The 17,035-nt window shown below is 35.5% G+C and overlaps 1 protein-coding gene across 1 annotated transcript in view; it reads right to left on the minus strand.

The window, feature by feature from the left end:
- Positions 1-3,287: 3,287 nt before the first annotated feature.
- The window catches only part of Hells (helicase, lymphoid specific), a 36,311-nt gene continuing 22,563 nt past the window's right edge, over positions 3,288-17,035 (minus strand). The window contains exons 13-22 of the mRNA XM_059258457.1: positions 15,410-15,571; positions 14,397-14,536; positions 14,179-14,317; positions 12,785-12,868; positions 12,585-12,704; positions 10,903-11,019; positions 9,989-10,148; positions 7,704-7,800; positions 7,015-7,091; positions 3,288-3,922 (exon numbers count right to left, since the gene is read on the minus strand). Coding sequence (XP_059114440.1) covers positions 3,828-3,922; positions 7,015-7,091; positions 7,704-7,800; positions 9,989-10,148; positions 10,903-11,019; positions 12,585-12,704; positions 12,785-12,868; positions 14,179-14,317; positions 14,397-14,536; positions 15,410-15,571 — 1,191 coding nt within the window. The 3' untranslated portion in view covers positions 3,288-3,827. The remainder of the gene's footprint in view (positions 3,923-7,014; positions 7,092-7,703; positions 7,801-9,988; positions 10,149-10,902; positions 11,020-12,584; positions 12,705-12,784; positions 12,869-14,178; positions 14,318-14,396; positions 14,537-15,409; positions 15,572-17,035) is intronic.

Raw genomic sequence — 17,035 nt, forward strand, 5'->3', positions numbered from 1 at the left:
CCCGTAACATTGAAATTTTTAACATGAATGGTTCTCAAAAAGAAATGTTTACAAATTGATCAAGTATAGATTTATATTTATTAAAGAAAACAATTTGTAAAGCAATAATAAAAAATGTAAATTCTTTTCAAGTATAAATGAAGACATTCACAAAACTAATTAGTCATGTATTGGGCCACAAAGAAAGTGTACCTTCTAAAAACTTAACATCATACATGTGTGGCCGTGCAAGCCTGCAATGCCTGCTCTTGAAGGGTGCAGGCAGGAAGATCAGTAGTTCAAGGTCATCCTTTGCTACAAACAAATGTGAAGCCAGCTCAGGCTAAAGGAAACACTGTTTCACAAAAGTAAAAAACAAGCAATTAAACAAACAAAGCATCATACATATCATGTTTTCGGACAATAATGCAATGTAGGTAAAAGCAACAAAAGAGTTAACTTCAAAAAAGTAACATGCCCACAAGATAAATGTGGGAGCCCAGCTGGGTGACCAGCACCCACATTTTACCCAAGGAGTAAGGGATAAGAAATTTAGATAGAAGGATAGAAGGATAGAGGGGAGAGAAACAGATAGAAACACAGGATAGCTCGAGAGGGCCTGGACCCTTATCCACCAGCCCCTTCTGTCTCTCCTAAAGGGCTATTCATAGGAACGCCAAGGGGTGGAGCAAAAGACCTCCCTCCCCCCCAGCACAGCCAAGTGCAGACCCTTTCCAATCACCTGGTAACCACACAGGTGGTCAAGCAATCCTCTAATGCAGCCCTGCTGGGTAAAGCAAGCTCAGACGTCACTAGGAAACCTTTATGGGCCTCCACTGATAAATATCTAAGAAATCCTTGGGCTTACAAGAAAATCATGAAAATTTAGAAAACAGATAAATAATGGTGAAACTATAACCAGCAAAATTTATAAAATATATCTAGAGGAACAGAGAAAATAACATGTTTAAATACTTTAAGAATAAACACTATAATCCAAGCTATTTAGATCATATAGTTTAAACAAAAATAAGATGATTACATAAAACGAGATATGATCATAGAGATGCTCAACAAAACTTGAAACTGATTCTTGCATAGATTATACATGCAAAACTAGAGCAAAAACTGACCAAAAGAAAAACTAAGAAGCAAAATTTAAACAAGATGGTACTTTATAATAATCAGAATGGCCTAAATCAGAAAGGTTGTGAAACACTGACAAAGCTGTAGAAAAGAAAAAAAAAAACAAGAATTGCTGGTGGATGGGTGAAAACTCACATAGAAATTATGAAAAGCAACACAGCAGTAGGTAAAATGTGGATACACACTGAAGAACTAAGTTAAGTGTACAAAAATATGGGCAAAGTTTTTAAAATAAAATACTGAGAAAAACAAGCTATTAGAGGTAGTACATCCTACACATCAGCAGTTTTTAAACATTTGATTTCTTATAACTATTCACATATTAGAAATTAATGAAGGCCCCAGATAATGTATGTCCTTTACATGTATGGATATTGTGCCTACATGTTAAGGTCTGTCTATGATGTGCATGCCAGGTGCCTGCAGAGAGCAAGAGGGCATCAGATTCCTTAGAACTGGAGTTATAGTTGTGGGCTGCCAACTGGGCACTGGGAACCTAACCCTAGTCCTCTGGAAGAGCAGCCAGTACTCTTAACCACCGAGCCATCTTCAGCTCCCCACCCCCAGTCAATTTTTATGACTGCATTGAGCAATAATTAATACTTTAAAACTCCGAGTTGAAAACTTTATCTACAAGAACCACTAGCCATAAAGTCATAGTATAATTTGTATACTCTCTAAAACTGCACTATATACTTGTAATCAGAGAAAAAGATAAAACATTACAGTGCTGCAAAAGCTTAACGAAGAACCTCCTCAAACTCAAAGATCTATCTGCCTCTACCTCTTTTCCATTTTATTTTTTCAGATTCATTTAATTTATATCAGTGTTTTACTTGCATGAATGTCTGTACACTACATGCAAGCCTGGGGCCCACAGAGATTAGGAGAGGACATCAGATCCCCTGGAATTCGAGTTAGGGATGTTTGTGAGCTGTCATGTGGGTGCTGGGAATCGAACCTCAGCCTTCTGTAAGAACAAGTTCTCTTTAACCACTGAGCCACATACTTCTCCAGCCCTGCTTCTATTTTCTCAATGCAATAGGGAGTAAGATGAGAGGGAGGAGGTACTAAAAGTGTTAAAAACAGAAATAAAGCTATAAAATATTCATATTTATAAGAATACTACAGGGGCTGGCAAGGCATCTCAGTGGGAAAAAAGCCTTGAGTGCCTGAGCTTGATTTCCAGATTCCACATAAAGGTGGAATGTTGACTCCTGAAAGTTATCCTTTGACTTCTGAACTCATGCCACGACATGTATGCACTCACACAAAAATGATGAATAAAAAAAAAATTTTAAAGAAACATTATAAAAGCTTATACAACTTTTAGGCAACTCACTGAGTTATGATTAATTCCAAGCATGACAACTCTACCTTCTTTTATGACTGTTGAACATTTTTACTACTAAAAAAAGAGCACCCGAAGTTTACTACCTATACTGGTATCTTATTTGATCAAATGCTTTCTCAAAAAATTTTCCTTTTTTTAGTTCCATTATTCTAAATTCCTTTCATTTGAATATAGATACATGTAACAATTTTCTATAGGACAATTAATAAACACATGATCTAGGGGCTAGAAAGACAGCTCACCAGTTGAGTGCCTATTGCTCCTCCAGAAAACCTGTGTTTACTTCTCAGCATCAATGTCAGAAGGTTCATAACCTCCAATAACTCCAAGATTTAACAACAACCACACACATGCACAAATTTTAAAAAAGAAAGTAAATAAATACGTGGCTCACTGAACATGTCCTCTCTCCTAGGAAGGGTTTACCCAGGATTTCTTCTTCACTGTCTTATAACCTTTCATGCAGGGCAATGATTGTTCCCTTTGAGGCTGGTACGGTTCCTTACTTTGGCTCCTGAGTTTCTTATACAAAGAGGTCTTTTCTTCCCTCTGGTTGTATCTGACCTTTCTATAAATTCTCTTGGTTTCTCCATTCAACTTCTATTCTTCCTTTGCATAAGGTATCCTTCCCCAAAATCTGAGTTTTTATCAAGATTTTACAATTTCTTTGAGCTTTTCTGCTGAAATTGTTATAAGACAGCCTTACAAAAGAATGAAGCCAGATCAGGCAAGTTGAATCCCAGTATCAGTTAAGCCTTGTTATTATTTTAACTAAATTACCAGTTTCCTGACAAATAATGTGATGAGATCATATTATAATAAACATTTATTTGGTAAGTCATTTTACTGACTCAAAACTCAAACAATTTTCTTCAGCAGTATAAAGTACAATTTTTGGGAAACTGTGGTTGGCATGTAAAATAAATTAAAAAAAAATTTAGTAAAAAAAGTACAATTTCAATCAATCTCCCTCATCAAAACCTTGCTCCATAACTGAAGTCCAAATCCCATGAATTATATCACTAAAGGGGTTGAGGGGAAACACTAAACTTCCACAGGAAGACTGTATAAACTTGCCAATGGTTAAGTACATATTAGACAATATTCAAAGACAATACTCAAAAGTACAACCTAGTCCCAAAAGATAACTGATAAAACTAAATTTAATAGGAATTTTGTACTTAATAAATCTCAGAAAATTATCATTCCAAGTATATAACAATACTAGTTACATTATATAAACTGATATAATCCAAAAAGTAAAGTGAATAATCCAGATTTCAAAGCCAGTAGGCAAGTTACCAGAATGGATGTAAACAAAAGTTTTTATAAGCCATTTCACTCTGCTTTAAAACAAACATTCAGCACTGGAATCTTCGGAATTTTCTAGTATCTTGAATATCCCTGTTTTCTCTTTAATTGGTCTTGAGGCCTTCATTTGATCTAAGAGAGAAATATTACGACACATACATTTTTAAAGGCATAAAAAAATCTTAAAAAATCGTAAGAAATATCAAATATGTTGAAACAGAAGTCCTCTCTCCAAAATATAACAGTCTTTATTACAACTCCAATCAGCACAGAGGAAACAATATGAAGCCTCATTTTGCTGGTCCAAATCCTACATATACAAAGCTAGAAACAAAACACTAATCTGATTGTTTTCTCAGTGATTTTTTAATTTTATTTTTATTTTACTTTCATTGGTGTTTTACCTACATGTGTGTCTGTGTGAGGGTGTCAGATCTTGGAGTTACAGATAGTTGTTAGCTGCCATGTAGGTGCTGGAAGAGCAGTCAGTGCTCTTAAACACTGAGCCATCTCTTCAGCCCCATAAGGGATGTTTTTAAAAAGGCAATTATGCTTAGTTTGAAAGCTGAAAAATAGGGTTGGAGAGATGCTTAGCAATTAAAAGCTTGTTGCTCTACTAAACTTTCAGCTTAGAACAAGTACAAATTTTTGTTTATGTTCCATGTGTCTCACAGAATTATCTCAGCATAAATTTAACAAAATCGTTTTTCATAGTGAGCTCTATACTTTATATTATATATATATAATATGCTACACACACACACACACACACACACACACACACACACAGAGTCTGTGTATAAACCTGAGAATAAGGTCAGGAGGATATCAGGTGTCCTCTCTATCACTCTTCCCTTTATTCCCCTGAGACAGGGTCTATTATTGAACCTGGAACTAGTGGGAGTTCAACAAACCTGAACAATTCTCCTTTCTCCTTCCTTCCCCCTTACCTCTCATAAGGAAAGTTATAGACACATGTGTAATCATGCCTAGCTCTTCATAGGCTCTGGGTATTTGAACTCAGATCCCCATTCCATACCAGTAAGTACTCTTACCTGCTAAACCCTCTTCCCAGCCTTATGAACTCTGTATTTTATTTCAGAATTATTTTCCTGTTGGGCACAGTAGCATTCACCTATAATCCCATCCTTTGAGAGCAATTTCAATTCTTATTTCTTACTCCTCTAGTCTATTATCTTACAGTATTTAGAACCTTCTACAATGTTAAAGCGACAGCTATTATCCTTGGTTAATACTGAGTTCAGTAGTAACTTCCTAGATGAGTGTTTTGGCAGTGCAGTTGGGGAGCTTGGTAAAGCCTTCAATCAAACTCCTCACATTTTCTTTAAAAAAAAAAAAAACCACAAGCAACCAACCTTAAACTAGATAACAAACCTAAAATTAAAAATCTGAAACTTGATAATACTCTTAAAGAAAACTTCAACCTTTCACAAAGATTACTTAGATACAGCTCCAAACTTGTGACACACAGATTTTGTAAAGCTGGACTTCATTCCAGTTTAAAACTGGGCATGATGGTCAAAGACTTGTAATCCCAGCACTTAGGCAGAGGCAGAGACAGAAGGACCACAGGAAGTTCAAGAGCAATTTAGTCTATACATCCAGAGCCTGTCTCAAAAAGGGGGGAGCTGGAGAGACAATTTGAGGAGATAGGTAGGTGAGGATTAACACCCAAAGTTGTCTTCTGACCTCAAACTGGGTGCCATGGCAGACAACACATATCTACACACATACACATTCACAAGAATTATTTAAAAAAAAAAAGAAAAAAAAAAGAAAGAAGAGAAGGGGAGGGGAGGGGAGGGAAGGGGAGAGGAGGGGAGGGGAGGAAAGGAGGAAGGGAGGAAGGGAGGAAGGGAGGAAGGGAGGAAGGAAGGAAGGAAGGAAGGAAGGAAGGAAGGAAGGAAGGAAGGAAGGAAGGAAAAAAAAGACTTCCAGCCTGGAGACATAGCTCAGTGTTTAAGAGCACTCTGTCCTTCCAGGACCCTGGCTCAAGTCCCAACACCCACATGGTGGCTCACAACATGCCTGTAAATCCAATTCTAGTGAATCCAAGACCCTTTTCTGTCCTTTGTGGGTACCAGGCACACAAATGGTGCACAGATATATATGTAGGGAAAACATCCCTACAAGTAAGATTAAATAAATATTTATAAAAATCTGTACTGTAAAAGGGGACACAGAAGAATGTAAGAACTAGAGATGGTGGTTGACTACAAGAAAACATCTTAGACACAGCAGGGCAATTCCACATATGAACTCATACTGGTTCCAACAGCATACACATACATGTAACAAGCTGAAAGCAAACAAAATTCCAGCACAGAGATGAGGAATGGGAAACACAATCCCACACCTACCCATGGAACATAGCAATTGTCTACTGCTAAGAGAGGGACAATTTTCTAGAGTATAGCCCCTGGTTAAGTTGATCACGCTCCAGTGTAAAATTATGCATTCAAGATTATTTGGGCAACATAAACTGGTCTTGAAGGATTTAAAAATAAAAACAAAAGAACACAGAGTAAAGTGGACAGAGAACAAGAAGTTGATCTGGGAAGAATTGGGGGAGGGAGCATAAGTGATCAAAATAGGCTATACAAAAATCTCAAAGAACTAGTAGAAGTTAATAGGGGAAATAAAATGCCTGAACATGATTAATCTTATCTCACCAAAAATAAAAACCCAGACACAATATGCTCTCTAATATGACAATAAAGCACCGTCAATGGCTCAAATATGGAACTTTAAAACAATGGGCAATTTCAGAGTACAAGCCATTTTACAGGGAAAATAACTGAGGTCCTCCCATAAACCAATAACATAGAAAAGCAAAAGATGAGCAGCAATATTAGAAGATAAATAACGAACACAATTTGGATACTGTTTTAAAACTGCCAATAAAAGTGAGACAACTGGGGAAACTTGAATAAATTAGAAATAGATGAAATTAATTAGTGTCAAAATTCTAAAGTGCAATACTGACCTAAGTAGATCAGTTTAACAACATGTAGACATACTCATGTTTATAATGTCATGACAGATGTTTGATTTTAAGTCTCTAACAAAAAGAAACAGCAAGGAACAGGACTTACTAAATGCTGTGAACAATTATGGATGAATATTCTACACCAAGGCTTCATTACAACACTACTTTCTGCATAATGTTTCAAAGTTTTAATTCAAAAAAGGCAAATACTCACCAATGAGATCACTTCGATCTAATAACAACTCTAGGTCTTCATCACTAATGACCTTCTCTCTTGATCCTTTTACTTCCCTATAAAAACAATATCCAAGTATTATCAGACTATACCCAGAACTATGCATTACATTTTTCTAAATTAAGAAACATTGCTGGGGCTGGAGAGAAGGCTCAGAGGTTAATTTAAGAGTTCTGGCTGCTCTTCTATAGGTCTTGAGTTCTGTTCCCAGCAGCCACATGGTGGCTAACTAACAATCATATATAATGAGATCTGGTGCCCTCTTCTGGCATGCAGGCATACATGCAGGCAGAACACTATACAAAATAAATAAATAAATCTTAAAAAAAAAAAGGAAAAGAGAAAGAAAAAATGAAATGTTAGACTGGAGAGTTCAGAACTTAAAAGCCCTAATTGGTCTTCCAGAGGACCTGAATTCCATCTCTCCACACCCACCATGCAGCTCCTAACTGTCAATATTGAACTCTAGTTCTAGGGGATCCAATACCCTCCTCAGGTTTCTGTAAACATCAGACATGCAGATATACATGCAGAAGAAACATCTATATAGATAAAACACTACAACAACCCTTCCAAGTTGTCCTTTGACCTCCACACAGGCACAAGCACACTCTCGCTTTCTATCTACCTACCTATATATATTATAATAAAATTTAAAGAAATTTTACCTTTCATAATCTCTAGATTTTAATAACTCCATTAATTCCTTAGGATCTAAGAAATTCTTAGATTGACTTAATCCAGACTGACCACCTTTGAAATGATCTGAAGAGGTAAAGAAAAACAAAACAAACAAATCAACAAATCCACACTATAAATTTCTTTGAAAACCATAATCTATTGAAAACCAGGAACAAGGCTTATAATTTGAAAGAAAATTTAACATTTACTGATTTATTTTGTGTATAGGGATCCACTGTGCTATTTCATTGGCTGATAACTTTCTAAAGATGTTTTATTTTTGATTGTCAAAATGGAAGAAATTAAACCTCTTGGATCTTGCTGAAGTATAAAATTTTTTTGTAAATTTAGGAAAAGTTTAATACTTACTAACAGAAAAACACATATCCCTTTTAAGAACAAATAAAGGCAACACATAAACAATGACTCAAACAATTAGCTTATTCATAATAAACACAATTGGGGAACATTTCAAACGTCCATCAATAGAAAGGTAAATGAAATACTGAGTAAGACAAAATCCCTCTAATATATAGCATATAGATGAATCTCAAAATATGTTAAACAAAAGTAAATAGGAAAAAAAAAAACAACCCAACACAGCTGAACTGTTAAAGAAAACCATTTATTCTGTCACACTGACAAAATCCAAAACAGCATGTGTCAGAGAAGCACAGGGAATGACTGGAAAGGGTACAAGGAAACTTTCTGGAACAGTCATTAAATTTTATACTTAACATTTATTTTATTATATGGATTTACTGTATTTCAGTAAGTTTGTATTTTTATATTCCTTAATATTTTATGAATTTAGTATCTTCGAATACTGAAAACAGACTTGAGAATACATAATCATGGATAAAAATCTTCATAAACTAAAACTAGGTTCAACGTTTAAAGAAATAATTTTTATCAATTTTCTTAAGTAACACAGGTTAAAAAGTTGTGAAAGACAAGGCTCATTTTACTCACTCTGAAATTTTTAACCACAATGTACATTTTCTACCAAGTCAGATTAATTCTCTCTCAAATCTAATCTGCTTTTCCATCAAAACCAGGTATGAAGGCCAACAAGAGTCTGATGATCTGAATTCAATGCCTGAAGCCGTATAAAGGTAGGAGGACAAAACCCATTTTAAAATTATCCTCGACCACTACACCAGTGGGCACATACACCCAGACACACAACCATGCATAAACACAAAATAATAAAGAATATGAAATTAAAAGATAAAATAAGCCAGACAACATAAGGTATGTGCAGGCAGATGAGTATTGTAAAATCAGTAAGAAGTGACTTTACACATTACTTTTAAGATCAAGGTCCTCTCATTTCTCTAGCCTTAAGAGAAACAATTTCAACTTTTCTTCAGGTAGCCACTGTACTACTTTATAAAATAGAAATTTATGTTAAATGAATAAAAACAGAACTATCCTTGACTGGGCAGTGGTGGTGCATGCACTTGGGAGGCAGAGGCAGGTGTGAGTTCAAGCCTGATCTACAGAGTGAGTTCCAGGACAGCCAGGGATACACAGAGAAACCCTGTCTTGAAACAATTAAAAAGAACCATCCCAAGAAATTGGGAAGCTCCTCACTCAAGTCATTTTCTTCTTCAAAAAAATCTATTCTACATTAAATAGAATTTGATAATACTACTATGAGATACCATTAGCATTTAATATTTAGTACACTGAATGCTCTTAAGTTTTAAAGCTTTTGGAAAACAAATATCTTACCAGAAATATACACTAGCATTATGTTAAATTTTATACAATGGATTTGGGGACATTATACCCCAAAGAGTCATTATCCTTGACCCTTTCCCTCAGCAGTTATCTAATCACTGAGGTTCTTTCTGTCTATGGACAACTCAATGAATGTACTGTTAGTAGCTGCAAATCCTATTACACATTTAAATCCTGACATGAAGCTGTATTAATTTTCTTTAGAAAGTAACAAAAATGGTAATTCTCAACACACAAATAGACAACGAAAGCACAAATTTTACCATGTAACAATCATTTACAGGGCTGGAGAGATGGCTCAGGTTTAGAGCACTGGCTGCTTTTACAGGGGACCTAGGTTCAATTCCCTGCACCCACATGGAGGCTCACAACCATCTGTAACTTCAGGTTCAAGTGAGCCAACACCCTCGTCTGGCCTCCCTAAGCACTAGGCTTGCACATGGGGGACAGACATCTATGCAGGCAATACACTCACACACAAAAATAATAAAATAAAAATACTTTAAACAAGTTAAAAATCATTTACTTTTATGGATGATAAGCTTCTCCAGTTTTCTTTTAGCAGCTGCTCTTTCCACAATTTTCTGATCAATAGTATTAGCTGTTACAAGGCGATATACAACAACTGGCTTTGTCTGACCAATTCTATGACATCTATCTTGGGCCTGGAGATCAGACTGGGGATTCTTAAAGTTGAAAAGAAAGGTACAGTTAGCAGAATTATGTTAAAATTAACTTAAGCTTTTGGGGCAGTTGTGGCACACACTTTTAATCCCAGCACTAAGGGAGGCAGAGGCAGGTGGATCCCTGAGTTCAAGGCTAGCTTGTTTATAGAGCAGAGTTCCAGGACAGCCAGAGATATACAGAAGAACCCTGTCTCCAAAAAACAAAACAAAACAAAAAAGCAAAAAACAAACAAAAACAAAAAACCTTAAACTTAAGAAAACCTCATAAAACAATAATAATGCACATTATCTGACGAGAAACTTCCTAATGGTTCTTAGATGCACTTTAACTTCCAGAATGGCTGCATGAATTGCCACTCACACAGGACAGTTGTAAAAATTTCTACATTAATGCTCCCACAGGTGCCAGTGAGATGGCTACGTGGGTAAAGCCTGACCACCTCTGTTTACTCCCCAGGATTGACATGGTGGAGAGAACTAACTTTTATATGTTGTGCTACTTTTGTCTCTCTGTCTGTCTCTCTCCTTCTCTCTCTCTCTCACACACACACACACACACACACAAAATAAATGTGAATTAAAATGATTTAAATACTCTGAAAATATTGTTTTTATAGGCAGACAACTTGTGAATAATTCCTACCTGCAAATAGGCACTTTTAAAAATAGATAAATGAAACTGTAATATATGTATGTAATAAAGGATAAAAATTTCAGAACAGAAATATAGTCAGCATATTGCTGTACTTCTTACCCAATCACTGTCATAAATGATAACCGTATCCGCTGCAGTCAAATTAATGCCTAAGCCACCAGCTCGTGTACTCACTAAGAAAAGAAAAACATCTGGATCCGTGTTGAAACTGTATATCTAAAGCAAAAGGAACATTGACAAAAAATTTGAAAAAGAAACTAACTTTAAAAATGACTGAAGTGGAAGACATTTTAAAAACTACTGTTAAAGCTAGGAAACAATTATTTTCACTAATAAAACCTCTGCTTGTATAAACTTTGCTTTTCAAGCATTTACATTCTGCAAGATATTTTTATTTTTGTTAAAGCTATATATCATACCCAATATAAAAAAAAAGCAAAAAATGGTTAAAAGATGGCTTAGTCAGTAAAATATCTGCAAGATGATCTGAGTTCAGATCTGCTGTGGGATAATAAAACACTGATTGGCCAGTAGCCAGGCAGGAAGTATAGGTGGGGTGAGCAGACTAAAGGAATGCTGGGAAGACAAAGGCAGAGTCAGGAGTCGCCAGCCAGACACAGAGGAAGCAAGATGACAAGGCAGAACTGAGAAAAGGTACCAAGCCACGTGACTAAACAGATAAGAATTATGGGTTAATTTAAGCGTAAGAGCTAGTCAGTAAAAAGCCTGAACTAGTGGCCAAGCAGTTATAATTAATATAAGCTTCTGAGTGATTATTTTATAAGCAGCTGTAGGACCTCAGTGCTGGGTGGGATAGAGAAATTCTCTAACTACACAGACCCCTGGCATCTATGAAATCACCAAGTGGCAGCCATGGTCACTAATGACAGAGCTGGTGGGAGAAACTGAAATGGCAGAGACAGGCTGATCCCTGGAGCTTTCTAGCCCACAAGCTTAGCTAATTAATGAGTTTTACTTTTAATGGAGTAAGACATTTAATGTCTTCCTTACCTCGGTGCATGCACATGTGCACATCTATACAACCAACATATGCATAAACCAACACACACACACATACACATAATGGAAACAGTGTAAGTGGGTAAGAGTGCTTATTGCTCTCCCAGTGGCTGGGATTCAATTCCAAAGATTGCGTACCCACTGCTAGGCTTCACAGGCACCAGGTATTCATGTGCTACACAATACCAGGCAGTAGTGGCTCATACCTTTAATCCCAGCACTTGAGAGGGAGATGCAGGTGGCTCTGAGTTCGAGGCCAGTATGGTCTACAGAGCGAGTTCCAGGACTGCCAGGGCTACAAAGAAATCCTATCTTGAACAACAAATAAACAAACGACAACAACAAAAATAAATGAAGGAGTGTTGAGTAGATACAATGGACTGTTGTATGTCAGGTGTGATGAAAAGGAACAACGGAGTGTTAATGGCAGGTTCTGGATAGAATAATAGTAGCCAACTAAGAAATTCTTCTGACTGTCACATACTTAACATTTTCATGCTAAAAGTTGAAAACTGGGATAAAAATCAGAAAACAATGCCTTATTATCCCAAAGTTATTACAGTAGTGGTTGAGTAAGTAGGATATTATTATATCTAAGACTGTGCCAGAAAATTACATGTATATAGGTATGAGACTCAAAAACTAAGATGTTAGTACTAAATCGAAATGCTTGTCCTTAATCCTACCACAAGATTTTTGGTCATATTATTTCAAAAATGAAGATAGAAGTTACAAAAAAAAATTCATATGTATGGTCTTACATTTTTTTCTCTTCCTGAATAAGACATGGACCCATCAAGTCTGCTAAATGTGAAGTTTCTAAGATGACAATAATCCATCAAGATGTCCAGCATGCTTGTCATTTGTGAAAAAACCAGCACCTGAAATTTAAATACATCTTAATATCTATACTGACTTACGAAAAACTAAATGGTTAAAATTCTAATTAGAAATACCTAACCTTGTGACCTCTTTTTTTCAGTTCTGGCAGCATTCGATCCAAAACTAAGAACTTCCCAGAATTTGTTACCAATTCTTCATCAATCTTAAAAGTAGACAAGAAAAAGGAAGAAAATTGTTACTATAATCACCAATTATTCGCCATTTTAATAGTTCACTTTTTTTTCTGGTTTCTTGATACAGGGTCTCCCTGTGTAGCCTTGGAGAGCCTCTATCTCAAGTGGTACGAGTGCTGGGATTAAAGGCTTGTACTACCATATCCAGCCTTAACAGTTCAATTTTTAATGACAAGGTACTATTCAATCTTTTTAAATTGAAAGTTACTTTTTCAGAAAAAATAAATAAAAGACTCTAAAGGGAAAAAAAAAAAAAAACAGTAACTGACACTAAAAAATTAGGTTAAAGTAGAATTATGAACTTATCCATGAAACACGATCTACATTTCCTATTACTCTCTCTAAAGCTTTGTATAGCCAGGTGATGTGGCACATGTCTGTAATCCAAGCACCTTGGAGGCAGAGGTAAAAGGATCAAAGTCCAAGGCTAGCCTCAGTTATATAAAAACCTTGGGGCCAGCCTTGGTTAAAAAATAAAAATTGGAGGCTGAAATAATAATAGCTCAGTGGTTAAAAAGGCTTGTTGCTATTGCAGAGGACCACGGTTCAGTTCCCAGTACCCACATGGCCAAAATCCATAAACCCTAATTCCAGTTCCAGGTCCCTTCTTTTGACCTAAACAGGCATGAGGCATACATGATGCATATACATACATACATTCATACACATAAGATAAAAATTAAAATCCCAAACAAAATTAGAAAAGCATTACATAAGAAAACAGCAGTTCATACACGTACGTATTGAGGTTTGTTCTGCACAACTCAGTAAAATGTGTATAAAAATTACGGTCAGAACTTAGTAGAAATTAAAGAAAACACAGGAGTTGTAACAATCTAATGATTAAGGCTACAGAAACATTTCACTAAGGACCAGCAAGTAAAAGCACATGTCAGGCATCTTAATTCCAGTTCCAGAGGTTCTGGTCTCTTTTGGCATCCTCAGACACATGTGTACAAACCCACCCAGACACACAGGCATATACATATAACTAAAAAATAATCATGCCCAGGTGAGGTGGCACACGGCTTGAATCCCAGCACAGATAGGCAAAGACAGGTAACATACATATCTTGTGAATTTTAGGCTAGCCTGGTATACAGAGTGAGTTCCAGGCTACATAGTTAAGATCCTATCTCAAGAAAGAAAGAAAAAAAGAAAGAAAAAAGTAAATGAAATGAAATAGCATAGTATTTAATCTACCAAACAAAATGTTTTGCCTCAATACTAAAAAAAAAAAGAAAGAAAACAAAACACTAAATTATTAAATGATATTTACCTTAAACTCTTGTGTGACAGGGTCAATAGGGTATTCAATCAGATATGGATGATTGCAGCATTTACGAAGTAGCATCATTATGTTCTGTAGTTTCAAATTAACTTCAGATTCTTTAGGGATATTAACATCCACAATAGTCCTACCAAAAACATAGCATGTAAGTATGACAAATGTAAAAAACACAATTTAAATATCTAAAGTTACTGTTAAACTCTTACCTTTCTCTGTTTATATCTGGCTGTATTTGACTTATTAGTCTTTCTAATTCATTAGGGAATTCATCTTGTTCCCTGTAATTTATTGATTTTCTACTTCGCCGTTTTGGTCTTCCAGTAGGACTTAGCTCAATTGTTTCCTTCTAAAGAGAATATATAAAAAGCCACCTGCTTTAAAACTCTGTTGAAGTTCTAAATATGAATAAAGTATACTTTTATGTATACCTGATAATCATGCATCCTATTCCAACTCCTTTAATATGGTGGATGTTATATAAAAATTTCAAATACTCTCAAATCCTCTTGGTTACTGATACCTCCTTAGAAAGGAAGCACATAGTTGGAGGGAGTTGGTCTGGTTGATAAGCCTTTAGAAAAGTGACTCAAAGATTTTGTAGTTGTAAAAATTGGACTTCTAAGGGTGTGGGAGTTTGTGGGATATAAGAGGGCAAATTTGGTCAAAATACATGATACACTTGAATGAAAATGTCTTTATGAAACTCATTACGACATATGATGAATATATGCTTCTCAAAGTCCATTCTCTAGATGATGATGATTAGTCCTTTTTGTTTTATAGTACAAAGGATCATCAAACCCAGGCTGCTACCCATTATATATAAGTTTTAAATAGTGTATTATTTATTTAACTTTATTTTATGTGCACTGGCATCAGAGCCCCTGGAACTGGAGTTACAGACAGTTGTGAGCTGTCATGTGGGTGCTGGGAATTGAACCTGGGTCCTCTGGAAGAGCAGCCATTGCTCTTAACTACTGAGCCATCTCTCCAGCACCTAGATATGTAAGTTTTAAACAAGTACTTCCAATGACCACAAAACAAATAATATACTGATGATCACTTAAAGTTTAGGAGGACTGTAGATAACAGAAAGTACGTTTTGCTTTGGGCCTTATTTACTCACAAAGTCCTGAAAATAGGTGAGGAGACAAAAGACTAAAATCAGTCATGAAATTTTAAGTCATCTCATCTACAGTTATTTCAAACCCACAATTACCTCACAAGAGCCAAACATGTTTGCAATTGTGCGGTTCACAATAGCTGTATAGAAGATCTCTTGTTTGTTGGAAAGTGGTGCATAAACAACTACTTCTCGCTTAGGAGGGACTTCAAGAGCAACATCAGACTTCAGTCTTCTCAGTAGAAAAGGAGTTAAAATCTAAAATTTAAACATGAACAAATAAATCTTCTTCTTAACTATCTTGAGAATTCTTCCTAAAGTATCTCCTTGAGATTTCCCCATACCAGACCAGCACTTGATAACTTATAAACACATATACACCCACAGACATCATTACAAGTTTACACTAATTGTTGGATGTGGATGCACATCCCTTAAATCTAGCACTCCAGTGGCAGAAGCAGGTTACTCTGAGTTAGAGGCCAACCTGATCTACAGAGATCTACATGTCTTGGGGAGGGGAAAAAGTTTACATAAATATATGTTGAAAAAGAAAGTATTTGCAACATATAGGCCAGTAAGTTACTTGTAGCACACATGAGGAACCATTGAGAAATAGATACTAAAACATGTAATTCACAAAATTCACAAGATCCATAGACATTTGAGTATCTCAATTCTTTGGTGTGGTAATAAGATTAAGCTCAGGTTTATATAAATTATTTTCAACTTTGGTTTTAAAAGATTTCTAATCCTCAAAAACTGTTATATATACAGAGTCAACTAGTTTCACTTTAAATTTTTTTCCATGCAATTTTTGTAGATATATAAATTCTTTCTGGGCAACAACTGCCTGTTTTTGCAAAGCCTCATGTAATACATTGGGGAAATAGCTCAATGGTAGAGTGCTTGTCTGGAACACATTACCACAGTAAAGGCGACGGATGGTCTAAAATTTAGATGAAAGAATCAATGGAAACTTTTCAAGCCCTTTAACCCAGAAATCTCTTCTAAGAAAATAGAAAATGGGAATAGATTTAAGTACAGATATTTTAAACTTATTTATAATACAGAAAAAATTGATATAAAAAGTATATATAATTAATTATAGAGGGGCAGGACAACAGGATATAAAGCATAGTTAAAATCCAATGCGCCTGCTCAGCACTATTCCCAGCACTCCAGACAGAGGCAGGCAAATCTCATGTAATAACTATCAAATCAAAGGCCACCCTTCTATATATATATATATATAGTCAGGCTAGCCATGGCTACATAGAAAGATTCTGTCTTTAAAAAATAAATAAGATAAAATATAAGGTGCTAAATATTCACACCGGAAAAACTTTAATCTCTTTTAAAGCATAGTAAAAGTAACTTCTGTAATGAAAAACTGTTTAATTCACAAAATACAGATAAATAAAGGTTTATACAGTGACAGGTGAATACAAGGACATAAAACACAAGCATAACTGGTAAAGAGGATGAATGGACAAAGAATTATTTTTATTTTCTACTGTTTCACCTATATTTAATGAGCACATACCTTTGAAAGAAAAATAATTTTATAAAAGTGAATAAATTTTTCGAGCACATTCAAAATGTTTCCAAGACTGGAAGATGAGCTTTGAAAGCTTATTTGTCTAAAGTAAACACAAGTATGATGGATAGGTAGATTGCAGATGGATAGAACAGGAATTGCAGGAAGCATGAAACATAAGT

Source organism: Peromyscus eremicus, chromosome 1, assembly GCF_949786415.1.
Source record: "Peromyscus eremicus chromosome 1, PerEre_H2_v1, whole genome shotgun sequence".
NCBI classification, from domain to species: Eukaryota; Metazoa; Chordata; class Mammalia; order Rodentia; family Cricetidae; genus Peromyscus; species Peromyscus eremicus.